The sequence below is a fragment of the Cervus canadensis genome, chromosome 5 (assembly GCF_019320065.1).
Source record: "Cervus canadensis isolate Bull #8, Minnesota chromosome 5, ASM1932006v1, whole genome shotgun sequence".
NCBI lineage: Eukaryota > Metazoa > Chordata > Mammalia > Artiodactyla > Cervidae > Cervus > Cervus canadensis.
Window position 1 is genome coordinate 94,554,827 of NC_057390.1, and position 21,513 is coordinate 94,576,339.

The following is a 21,513-nucleotide window of genomic DNA, read 5'->3' on the forward strand; positions in this document are numbered from 1 at the left end:
TGACATTTAGTTCAGGTGACCTCACCCCGTGTGGGTGGCAGAAGCAAACAGATCCCTGGAGGAAGGAACCTTTGTGCTAGAGTTCAGTTATATATAGTTTTAAGAAATTACCATGAACAAAATACAAAGATGACCAGGTAGAAAAGGAATCACCACCATCCTTGAGAACCAGCAGGAAACAAGTATTAGGAAGAAACCCGCACACATGTCAGGTGCTGGGGTGATGAGACGCAGATTGTAAGTTGTTTCACTTTTTTAAAGAAATAAAGGACAAACTTGAAAATACCCGCAGAGAGTAGGAAACTACAGATGTGAACCCTGGCAGATTTTTAAATGAATACTGAAAAATACAATAGCAAAAAAAAAAAAAAAGCCCAACTCCATAGGTAGGTCAATAACAGCCTACTAGACACAGTTGAAGGGAAAAACTGGCGAAGTCAGAGGAAATCCAGAATGCAGCAAGACAGACAGCAGCAGGGCTGTCTGATGAGCCCTTGGTTTCCCCCAAATCCCAGGTAAACATCGCTTTTACCCCAGTTGGCACTTGTCCACATACTGTACTGCCTGGGCTCTCAGACCAGCACCCCACTGCCTACTTCACCTAACTCCTCCTTTTTCCCTTCAGCTGGTCACCAAGCCTTGCTCATTCCACTTCATGAGCATTTAAAGACAAAATTTGGATCCTTTTTATTAAGTCTGTTAGGTTTATGGGGGTTTTTTGTTTGTTTCTTTTTAAATATTCGGCTGCATCGGGTATTAGCTGACACACTGGGGATCTTCACTGTGGCATGTGGAATCTTAGTTGTTAACATGTGGGATCCAGTTCTTCAACCAGGTATTGAACCTGGGCCCCCTGCATTGGGAGCAGGGAGACTTAGCCATTGGACCACCTGGGAAGTCCTTGTGAGCATCTTTGAAATAGCCACCTTCTCCACCTCCTACACCAGTGTGGGTCCCGGCCCATGAGCCCCTGCTAGGACACAGGAAAGCCTCCTGGCAGGCTCCCTCATCCCCACTCCAGGCCTGCCCTTGATTCCAGCCCCTGCACTTCCCCAATGGAGAGAGCCCAAATCAAGTTCATGCCAACCCGGAGAGACAAACTCCCTGAGGATCTAGGCAAAAGCCAAGTATTCTTTATGATTTTATTAATTATATATATATTACATTCTCAAATTTCAAATGATATATTACACAAAATATATAAACTTATGACAGTTCTTCATTCATTTTGCCAAGAAAAAAAAAAAAGTTCTTCATCCGCATCACTGGCATCAGGGCAGGGTCTGGCTATTTCTGGGCAGCCTCAGTCTGCTGACCTAATTCTCCTGGGTCCACTAGACAAGCAATTTGGGATACGGCAGGACCTGCTGTATTTCATGCATGGTGCTGTACTTGGAAATTTTATTCCAAACACACTGGCACAGCATTCAGACGGGATTTAAAAGGTGATCCTGTAGAAGCGTGTGATCTCCCAACTTACCTCCCCTCACGTGTCCAGAGGCCTGTGTCACAGGCCACACCCCCAGGGATAGTGATTACATCTTCCTGGTTCTTTGACTCCCCCCTCCCCCTGGAAGTTCCACCAGGGTACTGATTAGGGCTGTTTTAGGTAAATGTGTCTTCCTCAAGCAGTACTTTGCTGCTCTACAGAACTGAGTGAGCCTCCACGTTATGAGACCTGTAACAACCCAAATGCAAAGGGATGACCTCACTTCTGAAGGATAACATTTTGGGGGAAAATCCTGCCTTGTAGTCAGACCCAAGCAGTTCTTAGAACCTGAGTTTCTGGAGTTGTGGACGTGTGTCCCTGCTGTGTCCTCAGCCTGCATCATCACTGCCTCCCCTCCCTGACTGCCCCCAGCTGGGTTGGGGCCACCAGCCCCCCTCTCCCCATTAGTGAGGCTCACACAGCAAGCACTCAGCTCCTGCTGTGGGCCCTGCTTCCTGAGATCCAGCCTGGGGGCGCCGGAGGCCAGCCGCTCCCCAGCTGCAGAGCAAGACCTCTGTGCTGTCGTGATGGGATCCTCTTCAAGTCCTGCTCGAGGTCCCTAAAGGGGACCCTCCCTTCCCTGCTGAGATCCTACCCTGCAGGCCAAGCTGGGAGTGGCCAGGCCTCGGGCGACACCCACTCCCCACGGGGTCGGGGCTCCACTCCTTGCTCCCTGGGGCTTTGGGCATGTGGCCTGGGCTCCCTGAGTCTGCTCCATCCTCTGAAACATGGAGACAACCTCCCTCAGTGAACATCACCGGTTAGCCAGGCCAAGAAGCACCTCACCCCCAGGCTGGGTAGTCCCTCCCACCCTCAGCATCTTCCTTTGGGCCAGGGTCTTCCCTAGGGCCAGAGTTCCTCTGCTCTCCATAAGCTGCCCAGTTGACTGTGGCAGGACACGGGGCCCGTGCCGGGTGACTGGGGTTGGGGACACATATAAGGTTCTGACTGGGTGGCCCCAGGCAGTGGCAAGGGCTGGGGTCAGACAGCTGCTCAGCCACCACTCCTGCTGGGCTCAGTGCTGGGCAGCAGATGAAACCTTGAGCCCAGACCACAGACCCCAGGCCCCACAGGCCCCTGGGAGAGCTGTCCCTACCTGAAGCCCAAGTCATAGGTAGGAGGGCTGTATCTGAAGGATGTGGGCCTGGGTCTGCTGCTGTGCTGGCCCAGAGCCCTGAGATCTGAGCCAGCCCTGGGCCCACTGGCTGCCTGGACATCAGCTTCCAGATGCAAGGAAAGCCAGGGGAGGGCAGAGCCAGGTGCCTGCCCCACCCTGCCTGCCTCCTCGGCTGAAACAACTCTTTACTAACACATTTCCCCTTTATTAACTGCCTTGTAAGTTGTTATACAACCAGGACATGGTTCAGGAATCAAGCCGTGTGAAAGCAAGCGAGCTGAGGGCGACTGAGCCACATCCTCAGAAGAGCAGGGGGATGGTGCAGCGATGCAGAATGGGCTTCCCCGCCACCAGCACACCTCACTTCCTGACCCCTCAGCTGTGGGGAGGCCTGGAGACCTCAGCTCCAGGTAATTCCGTCTCTAGGTCCTTGCGAGTTGAGGAATCAGGCTACAGACCTCAGCTTGGCCATGCAGGCAACAGAAACTGGGCAGAGCTGAGCTAGTGAGGAAGGCCTCTCCAGTCTCCACCCTCACGCGGGCTAAGCTCGGCTAGTCCCCTTCCCAGGAGGAGGCCAGGCACCCAGGTGGGTGCCTGGGCCGACCTCCTGTTCAGTTTCTGGACTCAGCCTGGGTGCTGGTGAAGCCCATGAAAGGCACTCGGCTTGGGTCTGCAGACCCTGCTGAGGGTGGCTGTCCCTATCTGTGGGGCCCAGGGGGAGAGGGAGCAGAGAAGAGGAGCCGAGTGGGTGGCGTGGCCCAAGGTGCTGTGGCTGTGGCACCGGCAGGCCAAGCAGCGGGCTCAGAGCTTGGCCCGGGGGTGGCTCTGGAGCAGAGCCCGCATGTCCAGGAGCGCCTTCTCCAGATAGTGCGCCAGGTGGACTGCGTTGGTGTCGGCACAGCTGTTGTAGGCTGACACAGAGAAGTTGATGTGCGTCTCCATGGGGTTATAGCAGACACCATAGCCATCTGGCACCACGGGCCCAAAGAACATGACACAGTCTGTCTTGGCGGGGACCTGAGGACGGCACAGGAACACGGCTCTCATCCCAGCCCCCCGGTGGCACCAGCCTGCCTTCCACGTGGGCTCCCACCGTGCTCTGCCTGAGACGCCCTCTGCTTGTCTTCAGCGGACAGCTGACTCCCCTAGGGTCCTTAGGGGTGCAGTTCTGGTGTCACCAGATTTCCCTGACATTCCTGGGGGGCTGTCACTGTCCTGCCAAGACTGTGAGCCCCTGGGGGCAGTATCCCAGTGCCCAGCACAGGCTGGCCTGGATCAAATGCTCCTTAGCATCTGATCAGTGTGTGAATGAAGCCAAGGAAGAAGAGGGGTCCCGACTCCTCAGCCTGCCTGAGGTGAAGTGAAGCCCCCGACCCCAGAACTCAGCTGCTTCAGGAGGGGCCTGTGTGAGTCACATCACCTCCAGGTGACTGTGTTTCGGACCCTGGTGCATCCCCTGTGGCTTCCGTTCCATCCCACCCCAGGGCAGTCAAGGCAGCGGCTCACCTGGCTGGTGGAGAGGTTGAAGTGCATGGCGATAGCGTAGGAGGTGTCCATGAAGATGTCGGGCATGCTCACTAGGTCTTCGATGGCCTGCATCTTCAGGCCCAGCAGGTGCCGGTCGAAGGCCTCCCCACGGATGGCCTGCAAGAGGGGAGCTGTCAGGAGCAGGGGCTGCAGGCCCACCAGTTGCCGCCCTCCCCAGGAGCCTCTGGCGGCAACAGCTCTTTCACTCACTGGCCAGCAGACCCCTGAGGCCAGAGCAGCCGGGCAGGAAAGCCCTCACTTCACAGATGGGGAAACTGAGGCCTAGGAACTCCCCTGCCTCCAGGGAGGCCGGAAAGTACAGCCCAAGAGCACAGGCCTGGCTGTGGGACCTCGGCAGGTCACTGACGTCTTGGAGCCTCAGTGTCTTCAGCTGTGAGATAGGGACAGTCACTGAACTCCCTCTGTGGGGAGGCACTGATTGAAGTAGCTGCCTGAGCGTAACATGGGCAAAGCCTGGCGTGTGCAGGCACTCAGGGTCAGGCTGGGAACCGGATCTCCACCCCTGGACTGCAGCCCCAGCTGTCAGGGGGCAGGCACCCTGCGGTCTGCCAGACCGTGCACACCCCGGCATCCTGGGCTCCGGGGCGGTGGGGAGAGTGCCTGACACAAGATCCAGAGGCCAACCTGGGCCCAGGGCAGCTGCTGGGCCTCACCTTGGTTTCTCCCACTGTAGAATGGGGATGTTCAGCTTTGCTCCAAGTGCCCCAGTGCTTAGGGCAGGGGTGCCTGACGCTAAGGGGAGCAGCCATATGCTGCAGGGATGGACAGGTTGGTGGGTCACGCCCAGGGCCAAGGGAGCAGGGAGCGGGGGCTGGCTCACCCGGTCGGTGTAGGCTCGGTGGGCCTGCACAGCCTTCCGCAGCAGCTCTACCTTCTCGTGCTCCTAGGTGGGGGGTGGGGGGAAAGGGCGCTGATGCTTCCTGCCCCTGCTCCCTCCTCAGGGGCCCACCACCCACTCCATGTTCTGTTCTCCTGAAAGCACAGACTGGCCAGTCCCCAGCCAAGGCCTGACACAGGGCAAGTGCTCACTGCTGATGGCTGACCCTCGAACAACTCGGTTTGAACTGTGCAAGCCTACTTATATGTGGACTTTCATCAAAAAACACAACAGTATGACACACCCCATGGAAGGCTGGACCTGCAAACGCACAACCACAGACACAGAGAGCGACTATAAAGGGATACGGGGAATTTCGACTGTGTGGTGCCCCAAACCCCCGAGTTGCTCAAAGATCCACTGGAGTTCCCTTTTCTCTTTGGCTGCCAGAAAGCAGCCGCACCAATAAATTCATGGCTCCATCTTCCACGAGATGCCCAGTGTCTACCACAGGACTGGGATATAGTAGGTGCTCAACGTGCATTGACAGAAGGAGAAGGCAGGCAGAAAGGCTTGAACCCAGCTCTCCCACCCTTGCCCCCGATCTCTCACCGTCACATTGGGATCATCCATGGCCTTGACGAAGGTCAGCGAGGCCACGGAGGCCGAGCGGATGGTGTCGGTCCGGCCCAGGTGGAACATGCGCAGAGAGGCGCTTTCGTACGTGGCGCAGGCCTGCCCGTAGATCCTGGGTGGGAGAGGCACTGAGCTCGCCCCTGGCAGGTCCTTCCACCGGCCCCCAGGCTTCACGCTCCCGGGGGGTGGGGTGTACCTGTAGTAGGCCAGCTGCAGTGCCATCTGGATGAAGGCGTCTGGGCTCAGCTTCTCTGACTTGGGGAAGTCCTTTCCAAAGTGGTGGAACACCATCACTGTGATGTCCAGGTCCTGGATCATGCTGGGGGGGAGGGCGGCGGGAGGTGAGGAGCAGTACCCAGCAGCCTCTGCCAAGCCCACAAAGGGGCCGAGGGCAGTCTCCGAACCAGTGGGCACTGTGGCAGAGCTGGCTCTTGTTCCGGCTGGAGGAGCCCCTCCCAGCACTCACATGCTGAGATTCTGCTTGGCCTTCTCAATGTCGCTCTTGATCTCGGGCGTGATGTTGAACCGCAGCTTCTTGGGCATGGGCAGGGGAACCATGGGAGACCGCACGAGTTCCGGCTTCTTCCTGCACAGGATGTGAGGGTCTCAGGCTCCTGCCAGGAGCCTCCGGAGCCTGGGTCCATCCCCGGGATTACGATCGGGAAGAGGGGGCCAGTCCAGGGAGACTCTTGGAGGAGGGGAAGGGACTTGTCCAAGGTCACCGAGCTGAGAAGTGGCAGAGCCAGAATGCAAAACCAGCTCTGATGGACTCTGAAACCCACATCCCCTTCTGGCTTCCTCTGTAGAAGCATAGATTCCCAGTACAAGGGAGATGGCCATTCCTCCTCTGAGAGCTCGTCTGTCACCTGTCATCAGGAGCTGGAGAACTGGCTGGAGGGTGGGAGACCCACACTCACGTGAACTCCATGACATGGTCCAAAAGGGAGACGATGGGGGGTCCCTCGGCTGCCGCATGCTCGTAGACGAGCCCACAGGCACCGTCTTCAGCCACGATGAACTGCGGGGGAGATGGGGTCCCTGACAGCTCCAGGCCCCGGCAGTCATTCTCCGGCAGGGTCCCCTGGGGGGGGGGCTCTGAACCATCTCAAGCACTTCAGCTGATTTATTACTCTTATTCATAACAGCTAACACTTACCAGGGACTTCGGGACCTCTGTCCCAGGTCACGCTAAGCACATCCTGTGCTCAGAGACTTTTCTGGGTCCTTGCACCTACCGTTCCCAGGAGTCCTACCACCACCCCATTTCACAGGTAAGAGGAAAAGTCGTGACCAAGACTGTGCCGCTCAACCTTGCCCCACATTCCAGGCTCTCCTGATCATCGACGGATGTGTTGGAGGTGACAGGGGTTACTGGGCCAGGCTTGGGAAAGACAGGTTGACTGCTGCTAATTACAGCCGCGTCCACCTGCTGGTTTCCCCCTGCTTTACAAGCTGGGAAGCCAGGGACACCGGAGTCCAGGGGAGGGACAGGAAGCCCTGAGGCGGCAGTGGGCTGAGGCTGGGCCGGGTCAGGGGCGGGAGTCCTGGCCCTGCCAGCTCCTCACCTGCAGCGTCTTGTCGAACCAGCGGTTGCCGCTGTTGAGCTTGCTGCCGCCCCCGTGCAGCATCTGGCCCGCCACCTGGCTACGGTAGGTGTCTTCCGAGACCCGAGGCATGGGTGCGTCCAGGCACACAGTGAAAATGCTCCTCTGGATGGAGAGCACTGACTCCCGGTTCACCTTGTCTGTGGGGACGCGGGTGCGGGGGTGAGGGTTAGGCCTGGGGAGGCCTCCAGAGCTTCCTTTAACAGGGCCCTGTAGCCCCAGAGCACCCCATGAGGCATGGCTGCCCCGCTTCAGAAAGCAGGAAACGGAAGCCCAGGTCACAGAGAAAGCCGGTAAGGCAGCTGGGGATCCAACATGGGAGTGGATTCTGGGGATGATGCCCTTGCCCAGCATGGGATTTGGAGGGAATGTGAAGGGGGGCTCCTCAGAAGGACGTGTTCTCACTGCAACTTGCTACTGAACAAAAAGAAGAAACTAAACCCAACTGAGGTTTCCTCTCATGTGCAATGGGGACAACAGCGCCCGCTCTGAGCCGAGGGGATTCAGCATGACGAGCTGCTGGGGCCTGGTGTGGGTACCTTTGATGAGGGTGCTGTAGGCCTTGGCCCAGGAGTTACGGTGGTTGGAGGTGAGGATGCCCACGGGCTCCTTGTTGGTTTGCAGTGACGAGTTCCAGATCTTCTCCAGCTGCGTGAAGATCTGATCCGAGGTCAGGGGTGTCCCATCGCTGTGGTACACATCCAACTCAAAAAACTGTCCGGGCACAGGCAGGTGGAGAGAAGGGGTTTTGTGGGGGTCTCAGACAGGCAGCGGTCACCTCCCAGCCCAGCTGAGGGGATGGCGTCAGGCCGAGGGCGAGGAGCGGGAGGAGATCCCTGCACTGCTCTCCCCGGGCTGACCAGGCCCTAACCCTTCCGGGCCTCCCCCGGGTTGCGGCCTGTTTGGATAACCAGTGGAGAGAAGAGGCCCAGGGCCTGCCTGTTTCAAGGGCATGTGGGCAAGTGTGCTGGGGAAGCTGACTCTGAGCCCTGCCCCTCTCCTTCCTGCAACCATGTGGGGGTTGAACAGCTGCAGGGGGACCACCCACTTGGTAGTTGTGCACCACGGTGATGTGCATAGGCGGCTTCTTGGTCCTGCTGAACTTGGTGACCAAATCCTGCTTGGGGCCCGGCACGCGGCAGGACGACAGGATCTGATAGTACTGGTTCATGCACAGTGGCTTGCCCCCCAGGTACTCCACGGGCAGGGTCTCGCTGCAGGGGCAGAGGGACAGGGAGGTAGTGGGATCCATAGGGAGCTGCTGGGTCTAGCTGCAGGCTGGGTTGTGCAGTGGGGCTCACACAAGCAGTGCTGGGCCCCTTGGTGCCCACCCCCCAACTTAGCGTGGGAAGAGGGGAAGGGGGGTGGCTGTTGGAGGCCGACTGGGTCAGGAGGCCTGTGAGCCGCCTGCTTGTGAGTCACCCTGGAAACTCCGTTCCCTTCTCTGGGCTTCACTTTGCCACAGGGAAGATGAAGCAGCGAGTCATCCCCTGGGGTCTCCTCTTCAGCTGGGACGTCAATTCCAGGGATCTCTTGAGAGAGGATCCCCTGGAGGATGTCACGGCAGCTGGAGCTGAGGACCCAGGTGTCCCGATCCCCCATGCTCTGCCTCCCCAATCCTCAAAGAGGCTAGGTCAGTGGGAAGTGAAAGCCACTGAGCTCTGGGCCTGCTCAGCAGTCAGGCAGGAGGTGGGGCTGGGCTGCTGGAGTGGCTGTAGTAATTAGGCAATCCAGGTGGGAGGTGACAGGGTGGGGACGGGGCCACTCACTTGTCAATCATGGTCTTGAAATCCAACACGCCCTCAATTAATTTGGCAGCGAACCTGGAGGGACAAAGTAAAGATCAGAAGGCTGTGTGGACAGCCAGAAGGAGGTTGCTTCACTCCTCTCACTGCTTAGATAGCCTGAGGAGTTCAAGTGTAGAACCTGTATTCCTATCTCACTCTGCATAATCTCTGGGGAAAGGGTTTAGGGTAATGTGTTGGCCAAGCAACTGGCAGGACTTTGGTGCTACTGAGCAGCATGACTATGGCTGGATTACGAGTCATGTCCTCTGACTCCATCCTCAGAGGGTCCGAGGCCCTGATTCTCAGCCTGGAGCCTGGAAGGCCTTTGCCCTGTTTTGAAGCATCAGTTAGGGAGGGACCTAGGACTGTGGGGGAAGGCAAAGGGTGACTGGGGCGGGGCAGTGCCTTAAGGTGTTCCCTCTCTTAGATCCCTTCCTGTTTCTGGGCTTGTGTGTCCCCCAGGCCATCTCAGTCAACCTGCTCCTTCCTCCCTGAACCATCTGGGCCACATCAACCATGCCTGATGCATGGAGGTGCTCCTGGCCCCAGGGGGACTGCTGGCTAGAGTTTCTGGGCTTGAACCCCTGGTCCTTCCTGGGGTGCCCTGGTCCCTTTAAGAGAAGCAGGTATGGCCCTGAGAGACTGACTAGTCCTTGGGCAGGAGATCGTGTCACTGGTATTTTTATCCCTGGTAGAACTAGAATAGAGGCCAAGGCAAAGTGACATGACCGAATGTGGAAAAGGGGACTGTGTACAAAGGTCACCCTTGTGGCCAGCTGAAGAAAGTGGGAAGAAGGGGGTGAAGTGCCAGAACTGGGGTGAGTGGTAGCCTCAGGTTTAGGGGAAGGGAGGGGTCCTAGTCTGCAGTTTGGTGGTTAACAAGAGTCAGGAAGATTCTGCTTCATGTCCAGGTCAGTCAATCCTGCAAGGTGATCTTGGGCAGGTCCCTTCACTGCTCCTAGCCTCAGTTTCCCTACCTATAGAACAGGGATGATGCTTCCTAAGGCTATTTCCTAAGGCTATTTGTGGGAAAGAAAGATAATGAACAGGGCTAGGGCCCCTCTGTGGACATCAGGGCCCTGGGAAGGTCCAGAGCTCCGCCCCCAACTTGGTGACTCACCGGAGCTGGCCCTGCCGATCCACAAAGTCCTGCTTCGGCAGCATCACACCAGGGCTGGAGTAGATGACCAGGGGCTGGCGGTATTGGAGGTAGGCTGTTTTGAGCCACCAGTCGGACAGCTGGGGAAGGACCAGAGCCCATGAGGAGAGACGGATGGGGGACCTGGTTGCCCCTTCGCTACCAGAGCCAACAGAGCTGGCTGGGTGCCCTCTGCCCTCTCTAGCGAGCATAGATTTTCAAACTGAATGCTCAGATCCAGAACCCCCGAGTCCTGTAAATCCAGCAGCGACCCATCCTCGTCCCTCTAATGGAGCCTGTCAGCATTAGCAAGGGGAAATCGGGCAACACTGTCAAGGAAAAAAGACTGGCAGGAAACCTGGGGTTGGGGGAAGAACAGAGGCAGAAATAGCAGTCACTTTTTCCTTCTCTCACATATTTCAGGTCAATGATTTTAGTACTTTTAGAAAATAAAAATGTACGTCTGATAGAAAGGAAACAAAGAGAGAAAGTTATACAAAAACAAAGTCTGATGAGTAAGTTTCTGCCCATCTCAGGTGGGCATACTCTAGGGAAGCAGGAGCCCTCAGAAACCCTGGTCCTCTGTGCCCTCAGCTTTGTTGCTGTCAGACTAGGGAATGGACAGCCACCTGGATCTCCAGGTCAGGGCAATCTGGAACATAGCCCCGGAGATTTCAGAGCCTCTATAAAGACAGATCACTGTACTAGTGACAAGATGTAGGTGACTCTCTACTAGGCTGGCCACCCTCTGCCCAGGGCGGGGTATTTTCCATGGATATGCAGCTAAAGGCTCCTGTCTTGGGACCTGCAGGTGACCATCACCCTTGAACCTTATGTGCTGACAGCAATACTGCCCCCACTACACATTCCCCCCAGCATAAACCTCTTTGTGGCAGGTCCCTCAATCCCTGGAGACGCAGCCCCCACTGTGCTTCCTAATCCATCTTAAATGCAGTAGGGCGTGCCTCTTACCACAGGACTCCCCTTGGGAAACTGCTGGCCATGGGCCCCTGGCAAGGGGTGAAGAAGGGCAATGTGCCCAGGTCACACAGCAGGCCTGCAGGCAACTTCTGTCTGCTGATCTGTGGTCTGGAGACATGGCCCCCGCTCAGCCAGGCCCTCCTGTCTAGCTTGGAGCCTCCTTGAACGCTGCTCTGTGGCTCTTCGATCCATCTCCCTGGGCCTCAGTTTCCTCATCCATAGATGGGGAGGGGCAGACAGGAGCTCCCTCCCCTTGGGGACAGCTAGGTTGGGCTGCCCTTCAGCCAGGGGCCCCGACAGCCCTGGAGATCTCAGAGCCTCTGACCAGAGCTCTGGAATCCAGGGGAGCCCCTGCAGATGGGGGCATTTCCTCAGTGAAAATCTGCTGAGCAGGGGCAGAACCCTCAAGGGCCCTGAGTGGAGAAGGGGTGGTGTTCCCAACCCTTTAGCCAGAACATTAAGTCTGAAGTAACAGTTCTGGCTCAACAAAGTTGGAAAACTTTCAGATCCCAGATGTGCTAAGATCCTGACCTGCTAAGGTTTGTCTGTGCTGGTGGCTGGCTGACGTCTTCCGCCTCTTCTGTGCAGCCCCTGCCCTTCCACCTGCTCCCTCACAGCGCCTCTCACTTTACAGGGCCAGACCCATCTCTGGTCCTCTCTACACACCTCATTCATCCCTCTCTCAATGACCCTCCTTCCCTCCTCGCACACAGTTGCTTTAGGCCTGGGCTGTCCACCCCTCAGCCCCATCAGCAAGTGCCACTGACACCAAAACATCCTGGACCAAATGACTTCCTGTCCTCTCCCTGCCAGCCTGCCCATGGGCTCCTGTTCCCATCCGCACTTCCCTTCCAACAGCATGGCAGTCCTAAGTTCATGCCGGATGTGGGATGAACACGGAAAAGTGCCCAGGGCACCAGCGCAAACATACCTGCACATACTGAACACATCTTTGTAAAAGACTGACACAGAACCAGGACAGTCAGTCACTGTCAATACGATCACCCCGCAGCCCCCTCCCACCGAGCTCAAGTCCAGGGGCTCCCTGGGGCCCCCACCCTGCCCTTGCACCCCACTCCAGCCTCCATTCCTGAACCTGAGCTGTTTCCACCTTTGCCTGTGCTGTTCTCTCTGTCTGACTCAGACCCAGCACCATCTCTGCCCTGCCCTCCCAGCCCCATTGGAACGAAGAAGCTGCTGTCCTCCACCCTCACACCTGCTTCGTCCTTTTCACCTGAGAGGACTGCATCGCCTGATGTGACCTGGTCCTCTCATGCGTGTCCTCTCCCTATATACTTGAATGTCAACTCCAACAGGCTGCCAACAATGTCCTTCTTGCTCACCCAGCACCCTGCTTGGTGCTGGGCACAGAGTAAGTGCTCAGGAAACTCTGTGGTGCAAATGGATGCACCAGCGCAGCCTGTGTTGGAAAATTGGGGGTGTGCAGCCAGCAACAGGCCACAGGAGGGACGCTCACAACCACCCAGGCTTCAGGGGAGTGGCCCTGTTCCCCTCACCCTCCACATGAGCCAAAGGGACTGGTGTGCCCCCTGCCTTCTCACTCACCCAGTTCTCCATCTTCCTGGCCCTACGCTCCAGCCCTTTCTGCAGGCGCTCCCCCACGCCGCCTGCCACCTGGAACTCTTCCACCAGCTGCTTGGTTTGGGTCCATTCCTCCTCGCTCACGATGGGCTGCAGTGCCTTGAGATAATGGTCCAGGGTCTGCTGGAGCGGGGGCACGGGCAGCCGGGGGAGCGAGTCCTGGTGTGCCTTAAAGCGACTGGAAACCTTCATCAAGGAGGAGGGCTTGAGGAGGCCCAGGGGCTTCACCTGCAGGCAGCAGAACATCCTGCTCATTCTCTCACCAGCTCTGGGAGACCCTGGCACTCCCCAAGCTGAAGTCCTGGGCACTTATGTGCCCATTCCTGGTGTCAGAGACAGCCTCTTGGGTGGGGCTTGCCCTGGTTTCCCAGCCCTCGAGCTGTAGGTGTCTCCACCTCTTAGGGGCCTGGAGATGTAGGTAGGGATGGGGGAGGGTGGGGAGGGGCCACTGATCTTGGCAGGGCTCAGAGCAACCAAGTCAGAATGGATGGCACCTGCCCGGGGGCGGCAGAGATCAGAGGGGCCTCTCACCTGTTGGATGCATAGGGCCCTGCCTTTCTCACCCTGGGATGATGAGCCAACCAGTGGTGACGTGATGGCTCCCTCTCGGAGGTCCCCACCTCCTTTTCTCCCACCCTTACCAAGTTGAGAAATAGGAGGGAAGAAGAGAAAATCAGATAGAGCTAGACGATGACAGGAGCTTTGGGCTTTTTCCTGTCTGTGGGTTGGGGAGAGGGGTGGCATGGGAACAGTGCTGTGCCAAGAGAGACCTGAGTGGCCTGGCAGGAGGGTGAGAGTTGGCAGACAGGGAGAGTGTAGAGGCTCTGGTGGCAGAGAGAGAGAGAGACAGAAAGGTCCGAGGCTGCTGGCAGCAGTGGGCAGGCAAGTGGCAGAGGCTCCGTTTCATACCTTCTCTTTCTGCTGCTCGTTCTCCATGGCAGGACTGAGGTTCTGAGCCCTGTCTGTCTGCCTCTTGGGCTGGATCTCTAAGCCTAACTGTGCTACCAAGTGGGTGAGCAGAACCTAGCAAGAGGCAGCCACTTGCCTGGGCTGGAAAGAGAAGACAAGAGCCAAGATTCAGGGGGAGGCAGACGGGGTAGTGGTGGTGGCTGCAGCGGCTGTGGTGGCATCTGGGCTTCTGGCTGCCACGGGAGAGGCTGCTCCACCCTCTCCAGCTTCCATAAATGGAGGAATGGGGAGCAGGTGAGAGGGATAACGCTGTGCAATGGAGGAGAAGGAAACCTGGAAAACTTTTCCCTTTCTTCCCTGGATGGGCCCAGTGCCAGGGAGTCAGGCCAAGAGGTATTAAAACTCCACCTGCTGGAATGTGCATCGGTCCGGGTGATGAGGGAATACTTGGCTGGAGGACAGAAACTGCTAGACCACCAAGGTTATACCGTAACTGTGAATGTGGTCCTGAAAACGGGATGGAGCCGAGAAGCAGACCCCGGGAAGGGGCAGCCAGTGGGCATTTTCCTCCAGGACTTCTGACCCCTCTGGGCCACCCTTCCCCTAAAGTATAGTTCCTTTGAGGTGTGGTTCTTTCAGCTGGGGGTTACCAGTAGAGACCTTTGGGCATTAAAAATAAACCAAAGAATGCTGGCTTTGGGATTGGGCTAGATTTGAGTCACCTGACCAGGGGAGGCAGGCCTGTTTGCCTCAGTTTTCCTGGCAGTGATCAGGTCATTGGGATGACCTACAGGCCAACTGTGGGATGGGAACACAGCTCAGGTGGTGCCAGCAAGGAGGAGGTGGAACTCCGGGGCCCTGGAATATCTGGAAAAGCCTCTGAGTAGATTGGTACCTCAGCCCTCGGGGCCTAGCAGTGTCTAAATATCCTTCTTGGCGCAAACACAGGGAGATACAGAGATATGCTAGGTGTAGAGAGGAGAGGGATCTAAATCAGAAAGCAGCGCCACCTGCTCCAAGCTGCCCTGGGGAAGACTGGGGGTGGGGGATTGTAGATGCTAATCAAGTTGCGGGGAGGGGCTAGTGGAGTGGGGGGCGTGGGGCTTCCGCCGGCAATCTTCCGCCAATTCGGAGGACTTCCTGAGCATCCCAGCTTGATGCCCTCACTGGAGTGCCTCTGGCCACACACAGTTCCCCAGGGGCTATTTGATCAACCCAGGGAGGGTGACCAACTGGATGGGGTTGGAGAAGTGGCCGGGGAAGAAATGGCTCAGGCTGAGCCATGGACAGGTGTTTGAGTCAGAGAATAACCATGGGGAGACATTCCTGGTCTCTCCGCTCCTTGGCTCTGGGTCTAAGGGTGGAGGTGCTGCCCGAAGTCAGGATCCTCACTGTCTTTTCCGGGTCGCTGGAATTTAGTGCCACAAAAAGCCTCTTGACCTTGAGCCTCAGTCTCCCCCTCTGCCAAACGGGGTTAGTCCACCTGCTGAGCCCACCCCAGCAGCTCCTAGCTGGGTTGGACAGAGGCCGCCAGACCCCAGCGCCTCGACGGCCGGTTTTCCCACTCGGGCGTAGCTGCCCTGCTGGCCCCGTCCGCCGCCCGCCCGCCTGCCCGGCCACACTCACCACGGTCCTGGTAGCGAATGCCAACATCTCTGCGGCCCGCCCGCGGACGCAGAGTCCGCGACTTCCGACGGACTGGGCAAAGTCCGCGCCGCCGCCGACGCCGCCGGTGGGTCCCTGCTAGAGCCTCCGGGCCAAGGTCGCCGAGTCACGGCCGCTAGACGGTAGAGGCGGCCCCGCGCCCACCCACCGGGCCGGACGGGCGGGCGGCCTGGGGAAGGCGGACTCGTGGGGCGGGGCCTCGGGCGGGTTGCTGCCTCGGAGGCTAAGCCACGAGCGCGGGGCGGGGCCGGGGCGGAGTGAGCGGTTGGGGAAAGCCGCGAGGCGGTGGAACCCGGGAAGAGGAGCAAGCCGGAGGCCGCCGTCCAGTTCGCCCTCTGCCATCTCCATTAAGGCGTCCACAGACTGTGGGAGGCAGTGGTGTGGACACCTTCTCAGTCCTTTTGGTGGCCTTGAACGTTGCCCTCAGAGTGGTAGGAAAACACAACCATGTTGACAGAGGCAGGTCTTCTAATAGTTCTCGAGGTCGGGTCAGAGCCCGGCTCGAAGATGACAGGTGGGGGCCGCCCCGCAAAAGCATGGCTGCCGCGATCCCAGCACCCTCCCGGCAGGCGGTTGGCGCGTCGGGCGGCGAGCCGGCCGTTGGTGCGCACGCTCGCCGGCGCCCCGCTGAGCGCGCCGCCCCGAGTCGGCGGTTGGTGCGCATGCTCGCCGGCGCCCCGCACCAACATGGCTGCCGCCCCCCGCTGAGCGCGGCCGCCCGGAGCCGGCCGTTGCTGGGCGTGCTCCCTGAGTGCCCCGCACCAACATGGCGGACGTCTTCGGTGGGGTGACTTTAATTCTCGGTTTTCGGTTATAGCCTGCCGGGGCTCGTTTCTTTTCAGCAAGCCCTGAGCGCGTGGTGGGGCCGGGGCAAGGCGGTGTGGTGCAGGGGTGAAAAGGGAGAAGGTACTGCAGGCATCCCGGCCGGCTTCCGGCGAGAGGAAGATGGCTGAGGGCGAGCGGCAGACGCCGTCAGGTAGGGCGGTGGGGCCCGTGTGGAGTGGGGTTTCGGGGGCGGTGCTAGGCGTGGGGGCGGGGAAGGGGTGTGTTGTGTAGGGGGGCGCCTCGGCGAGGGGAAGCGGGGTTCGGGAGCTGGAGGACCTCTAGGGGCAAACGTTCTTGGGCCCTCGAGAAGGACCAAGAGTTGAGGGGGCCCCCGGGTGAAGAGTGTTGGGGGCGTCGGGAGGGAGGGCAGGATCCCGGGGCTGAAAAGGGGTGATGAGTGGGGCGTGACACCGGGACTCGGGGAGCCTGAGCGGCCCGAGGGGTCGGGTGGGCAGAGCCCAGCGGCCAGAAGGGGAGGCCTTTTCCACATCCGGGCTGTTCGGGCTCAAGTCAGCTCTTGAGCTGGTGGGGAAGCACCCCCACCCCCACCCCACGGATGGGGACTGCTGTCTTTGTTAGACCCGGCCTTGGGGGTTGGGGCTGGTGCTCCGTGGGGCTTGCCTCGCCCCGCTTTGCCGGCCTCCCTCCGCTCTCTGACTTCTCCTTATCACCTCCCCTCTCTTTCCCTGGGAAAAAGGGACTCGAGTTTCAGTGGCTGAGAAATTATCGAGACAAACTGCACCTCGGTCGTCTAAACCACTAATTTTAAAAGGCTGGTTGTGCAAGGAGACGAGTCACTTTTCTGGCATCATCTTCTGTAACTTTTATTTACGGGGCTGTGGTTTCTTTTTAGTTCATCTCGAATAATTGGCATGGAGATAATAGGGAAAGGATCCTCTTAGAGAGGCCGGTTACTTAGGTGAATGGAAGTGTGTTTGCTGACCACTCCTCTTGCCCCTTCCTTGAATTTAGAAGAACTGACGGTAGATGACTTTGTCAGAGGTGTAAATAGGTTGGCCAAACAGCTGTTTCAAAACAGCTAGTGTAAACCATTCTACTGTCTTGCCTTTTATAATCTCTGGGAAGGTCTCAGGAGGGAGAAATTTTGAAGATCAAAGAGGTATACCCTCGCATCCCCCACGCCCCATCCTACACACACACACACACACACACACACGAACATTGCCTGGGAAGGTCTCAGGAGGGAGAAATTTTGAAGATCAAAGAGGTATACCCTCGCATCCCCCACGCCCCATCCTACACACACACACACACACACACACACGAACATTGCCTGGGAAGGTCTCAGGAGGGAGAAATTTTGAAGATCAAAGAGGTATACCCTCGCATCCCCCACGCCCCATCCTACACACACACACACACACACACACACACACGAACATTGCCTGGGAAGGTCTCAGGAGGGAGAAATTTTGAAGATCAAAGAGGTATACCCTCGCAACCCCCACCCTCCACACACACACACACACACACACACACATAAAAGAACGTTGCCACACACACACACACACACACACACACACATAAAAGAACGTTGCCACACACACACACACACACACACACACACACACACACATATATATATATAAAAGAACGTTGCCAGGGCTTCCCTGGTGGCTCAGATGGTAAAGAGTCTGCCTGCAGTGTGGGAGACTCGGGTTTGATCCCTAGGTCAGGAAGTTCCCCTGGAGAAGGAAATGGCAGCCCACACCGGTACTCTTGCCTGGAAAATCCCATAGACAGAGGAGCCTGGCAGGCTACAGTCCAGGGGGTCACAAAAGAGTTGGACATAGAGTTGGGTATGGTCTGTCAAGGCAACTGAAACCAGACATTTATTTTACTTGGTACAAAACTTCTGTGCATATGCTCTTAGGAGTTCTGGTAATGACATCAGGGTATATAAGGCAACCAGAATTATCAGTGAGATGAATGTGTCCCTGAAGATGGGTGGCGAGAGGTGTAGGGGCGAGAACCTAGGCACTGAGACAGAGGTGGGCTCAAGGAATTCTCTGTGTCTGAGAAGATTCAGGTTCCCAGGAGGTGGTCCTTCTTGAAAGTTTGAAACTCAGGTTGTTTAGGAACAAGTAGTAGAACTACTACTTAACTCAGTGTAGTGATAAAAACCTTGGATTTTGCAGTTACATAGACCTGGCTCTACTTGGCAAACTGCAACCTCTGTGAGCCCGTTTCCTTATCTCTTCTTGGCAGGGTTGGTAGTATGCATTCCCTAGATGATGCAGGCAAATTGTGGGACATGGTGACAGTCAGTAAAGGTGATTTGAGTTGAACATACAGATAGGTTCCCAAATGGTAGATGGTAATATACTCTTTAGGGTTTTTAGGAACATCTCTAAAACCCTGGATATTTCCATCTTATACTGAGACGTTATTGGGGATCCAGCTGTGCTATGTCACTTTTGTCAGAGAAGCAATAACCTGAGGCTAGAGAAACTGTGGATCTGACCTCATTGATCATAGTTTCAAGTCTGAAGGCTTGTTTTTTTTTTTTAATTTGGAATTACACGTTCTGGTGATAGTGTATGTGTATTTCATCAGTGATTTGATGCAAAACTTCCAAGTAGCTTTTCCTCTGAGAACAGGACCCTGTGAAATAATATCAGGAGGGTTCTTCCCTTGCAGAGAGGAACAGTTCTCTCAAATTTAGAAAAGGACTCTGTTCCCAAGGATCATTTGCAAATGGATAATTTGAAATGTCGAGTACATTTTCCCATAAAAACAATGTGGTTACGTTACCGGCCTGACCTAAAAAGCTTTTAATTCAGCATCTTACTTGAAGTAGCAATTTGCTAATAGTAGGGTCATCAATTTGAGGTTCTGGGAACAGGACTTGCAGAACAGGTGGGCTGAAGAAAAGAGTTTCTGGTGTCTTTTTTTGGCCCTGGGTTGAATTTGAATTAGGCAGAGCTTTGCCTTGCTCTCATCCCCCATTCTCCACGAGTCTCTTTAGGTCTCCAGGTCTCCTGGGACATTTTCTTTCCTCAAGGCCACTCCAGGAAGGCTCTAGTCCCCCAGATGTCACATGTCCTAGAACCTACTTAGATCTTTGTCCCCTTTGTTCATGTAACTGATGTGAGCTAGGTTTTAGGAGGATGGCATTGGAACAGAGTATATTACATTGTGAGTGACTGATAGTCTATCACTCTTCTTGGAAAGTTTCCATTTATTTATTAAAACTATTTTTTGAGAGTTTTCATTTTTATTTATTTACATTTTTATTTGGCTGTGTTGGGTCTTAGTTGTGGCATGCAGGCTTAGTAGTTGTGGCTTACGGGCTTAGTAGCCCTGGGATGTGAGACCCTAGTTCCTCGACCAGGGATCAAACCTGCATCACCTGGGTTGGAAGGCAGATTCTTAACCACTGGATCACCAGGGAAGTTTTGAGAGTTTTCTTTCTTTCTTTTTTTTTTTTTTTGAGAGTTTTCGTTTTTAAAGGAAGGGTCTTACTAATCTGACACAACTCCAATAGTAGATTCAGGCCCACAACTCCCAACCTACAAAATAGGTGTATTTGGAATTCACAGTTTTTCAGATTTCAGAAGGCAGTGTTCCATAGTCAAACAGGAAGATTTATGCAGCAAAACATAAATTCCAGCTAAATGGGATACACATGTTACTGTTTTTCTTTTCCTCAGCTTCTGAAAATATAGAAAATCCATTTAAAATAGTTTATTTATGATTACCAAAGTATCATAATGCTAGTTTTTAGTAGTAATATGTAGCTTATAAAATGGAAGTCCTTTATAAATCTTACCTCCTAGAGATGACAACTAATAACTTTGGTGTTTAACTCTTTAGATTTTTCTAAGACATGAGCTAATAGGTGTATGTATTGTTAATGTTAGTATGTAAATAGTTTTTTTTAACAGCAGTAAGATTATATTGTATATAGTATGTTATTGAAGTTCAGTTGCTAAGTCCTGTCTGCCTCTTTGTGCCATCACGGACTATAGTCAGGCTTCCCTGTCCTTTACTGTCTCCTGGAGTTTGCTCAGATTCGTGTCCATTGAGTTGGTGATGCCATCCAACCATTTCATCCTCTGTCGCCTCCTTCTCCTCCTGCCCTCAGTCTTTTCCAGTAAATCAGCTCTTCCCATCAGGTGGCCAATGTATTGGAGCTTGGTTTCAGCATCAGTCCTTCCAATGAATATTCAGGATTGATTTCCTTTAGGATTGACTCGTTTGATTTCCTTGCAGTCCAGGGGACTCTCAAGAGTCTTTTCCAGCACCACAATTTGAAACATCAGTTCTTCAGTGCTCAGCCTTCTTTATGGTCTGAGGCTCACATGTGTAAGTGACTACTGGAAAAACTTATAGAGATATATATATAACTTTGACTATACGGACCTTTGTTGGCAAAGTGATGTCTCTGCTTTGTAATATGCGGTCTAGGTTGTCATAGCTTTGCTTCCAAGGAGCAAGTGTCTTAATTTCATGGCTGCAGTCACCGTCTGCAGTGATTTTGGAGCCCAGGAAAATAAAATCTGTCACTGTTTCTACTTTTTCTCCATTTATTTGCTATGAGATAATGAGACTTGGATGCCATGATCTTAGTTTTTCGAATGTTGAGTTTTAAGCTAGGTTTTTCACTCCCTTCTTTTACCCTCATCAGGAGACTCTTTAGTTCTTCGCTTTTTGCCATTAGAGTGGTGTCATGTGCATATCTGAGGTTGTTGATATTTCTCCCAGCAATCTTGATTCCAGCTTGTGATTCATCCAGCCCAGAATTCTTTTTATGTACTCTGCATACAAGTTAAATAAACAGGGTGACAATATACAGCTTTGACGTACTCCTTTCCCAGTTTTGAACCAGTCTGTTGTTCCATGTTTGGTTTTAACTGTTTCTTCTTAACCTGCATACAGGTTTCTCAAGAGACAGGTAAGGTGGTCTGGTATTCTCACCTTAAGAATTTTCCACAGTTTGTTGTGATCCACACAGTCAAAGGCTTTAGTGTAGTCAATGAAGCAGAAATAGATGTTTTTCTGGAATTCCTTTGCTTTTTCTGTGATCCGATGGATATTAGCAATTTAGTCTCTGGTTCCTCTGACTTTTCTAAATCCAGCTTGTACATCTGAAGTTCTCAGTTTGTGTACTGTTGAAACCTGGCTTGAAAGATCTTAAGCATGACCTTGCTAGTGCGTGAAATGAGCGCAGTTGTGTGCTAGTGTGAACTTTCTTTGGGATTGGAATGAAAACTGACCTTTTCCAGTCCTGTGGCCACTGCTGAGTTTTCCAAATATGCTGACATATTGAGTGCAGCACTTTAACAGCATCATCTTTTAGGATTTGAAATAGCTCAACTGGAATTCCATCACCTCCACTAGCTTTGTTTATAGTGATGCTAAGGCCCACTTC

General features: G+C 54.9%; 2 protein-coding genes across 4 annotated transcripts in view; one reads left to right on the plus strand and one right to left on the minus strand.

Annotated features, from left to right (window-relative positions):
• Positions 1-1,128: 1,128 nt before the first annotated feature.
• On the minus strand, positions 1,129-15,646 carry CRAT (carnitine O-acetyltransferase). 3 transcript variants are annotated; one of them, XM_043469795.1, is made up of 15 exons: positions 15,255-15,646; positions 13,629-13,769; positions 12,684-12,947; positions 10,119-10,237; positions 8,981-9,034; positions 8,260-8,425; positions 7,751-7,925; positions 7,173-7,351; positions 6,525-6,625; positions 6,074-6,193; positions 5,804-5,926; positions 5,584-5,719; positions 4,975-5,037; positions 4,113-4,250; positions 1,129-3,623 (listed from the first exon to the last, which is right to left on the minus strand). In XM_043469795.1, exons 2-15 carry the CDS (start codon positions 13,653-13,655, stop codon positions 3,408-3,410), a joined length of 1,881 nt encoding a protein of 626 aa, XP_043325730.1. In that variant the 5' UTR covers positions 13,656-13,769; positions 15,255-15,646; the 3' UTR covers positions 1,129-3,407. The 3 variants fall into 3 exon arrangements, with proteins under 3 accessions (XP_043325730.1, XP_043325729.1, XP_043325731.1); XM_043469794.1 differs by lacking the exon at positions 13,629-13,769; XM_043469796.1 differs by lacking the exons at positions 8,981-9,034; positions 13,629-13,769.
• Positions 15,647-16,031: 385 nt separating this feature from the next.
• The window catches only part of PTPA (protein phosphatase 2 phosphatase activator), a 33,984-nt gene continuing 28,502 nt past the window's right edge, over positions 16,032-21,513 (plus strand). Inside the window, exon 1 of the mRNA XM_043469800.1 lies at positions 16,032-16,269. Within this exon, the coding sequence (XP_043325735.1) occupies positions 16,239-16,269 (31 nt within the window). The 5' untranslated portion in view covers positions 16,032-16,238. The remainder of the gene's footprint in view (positions 16,270-21,513) is intronic.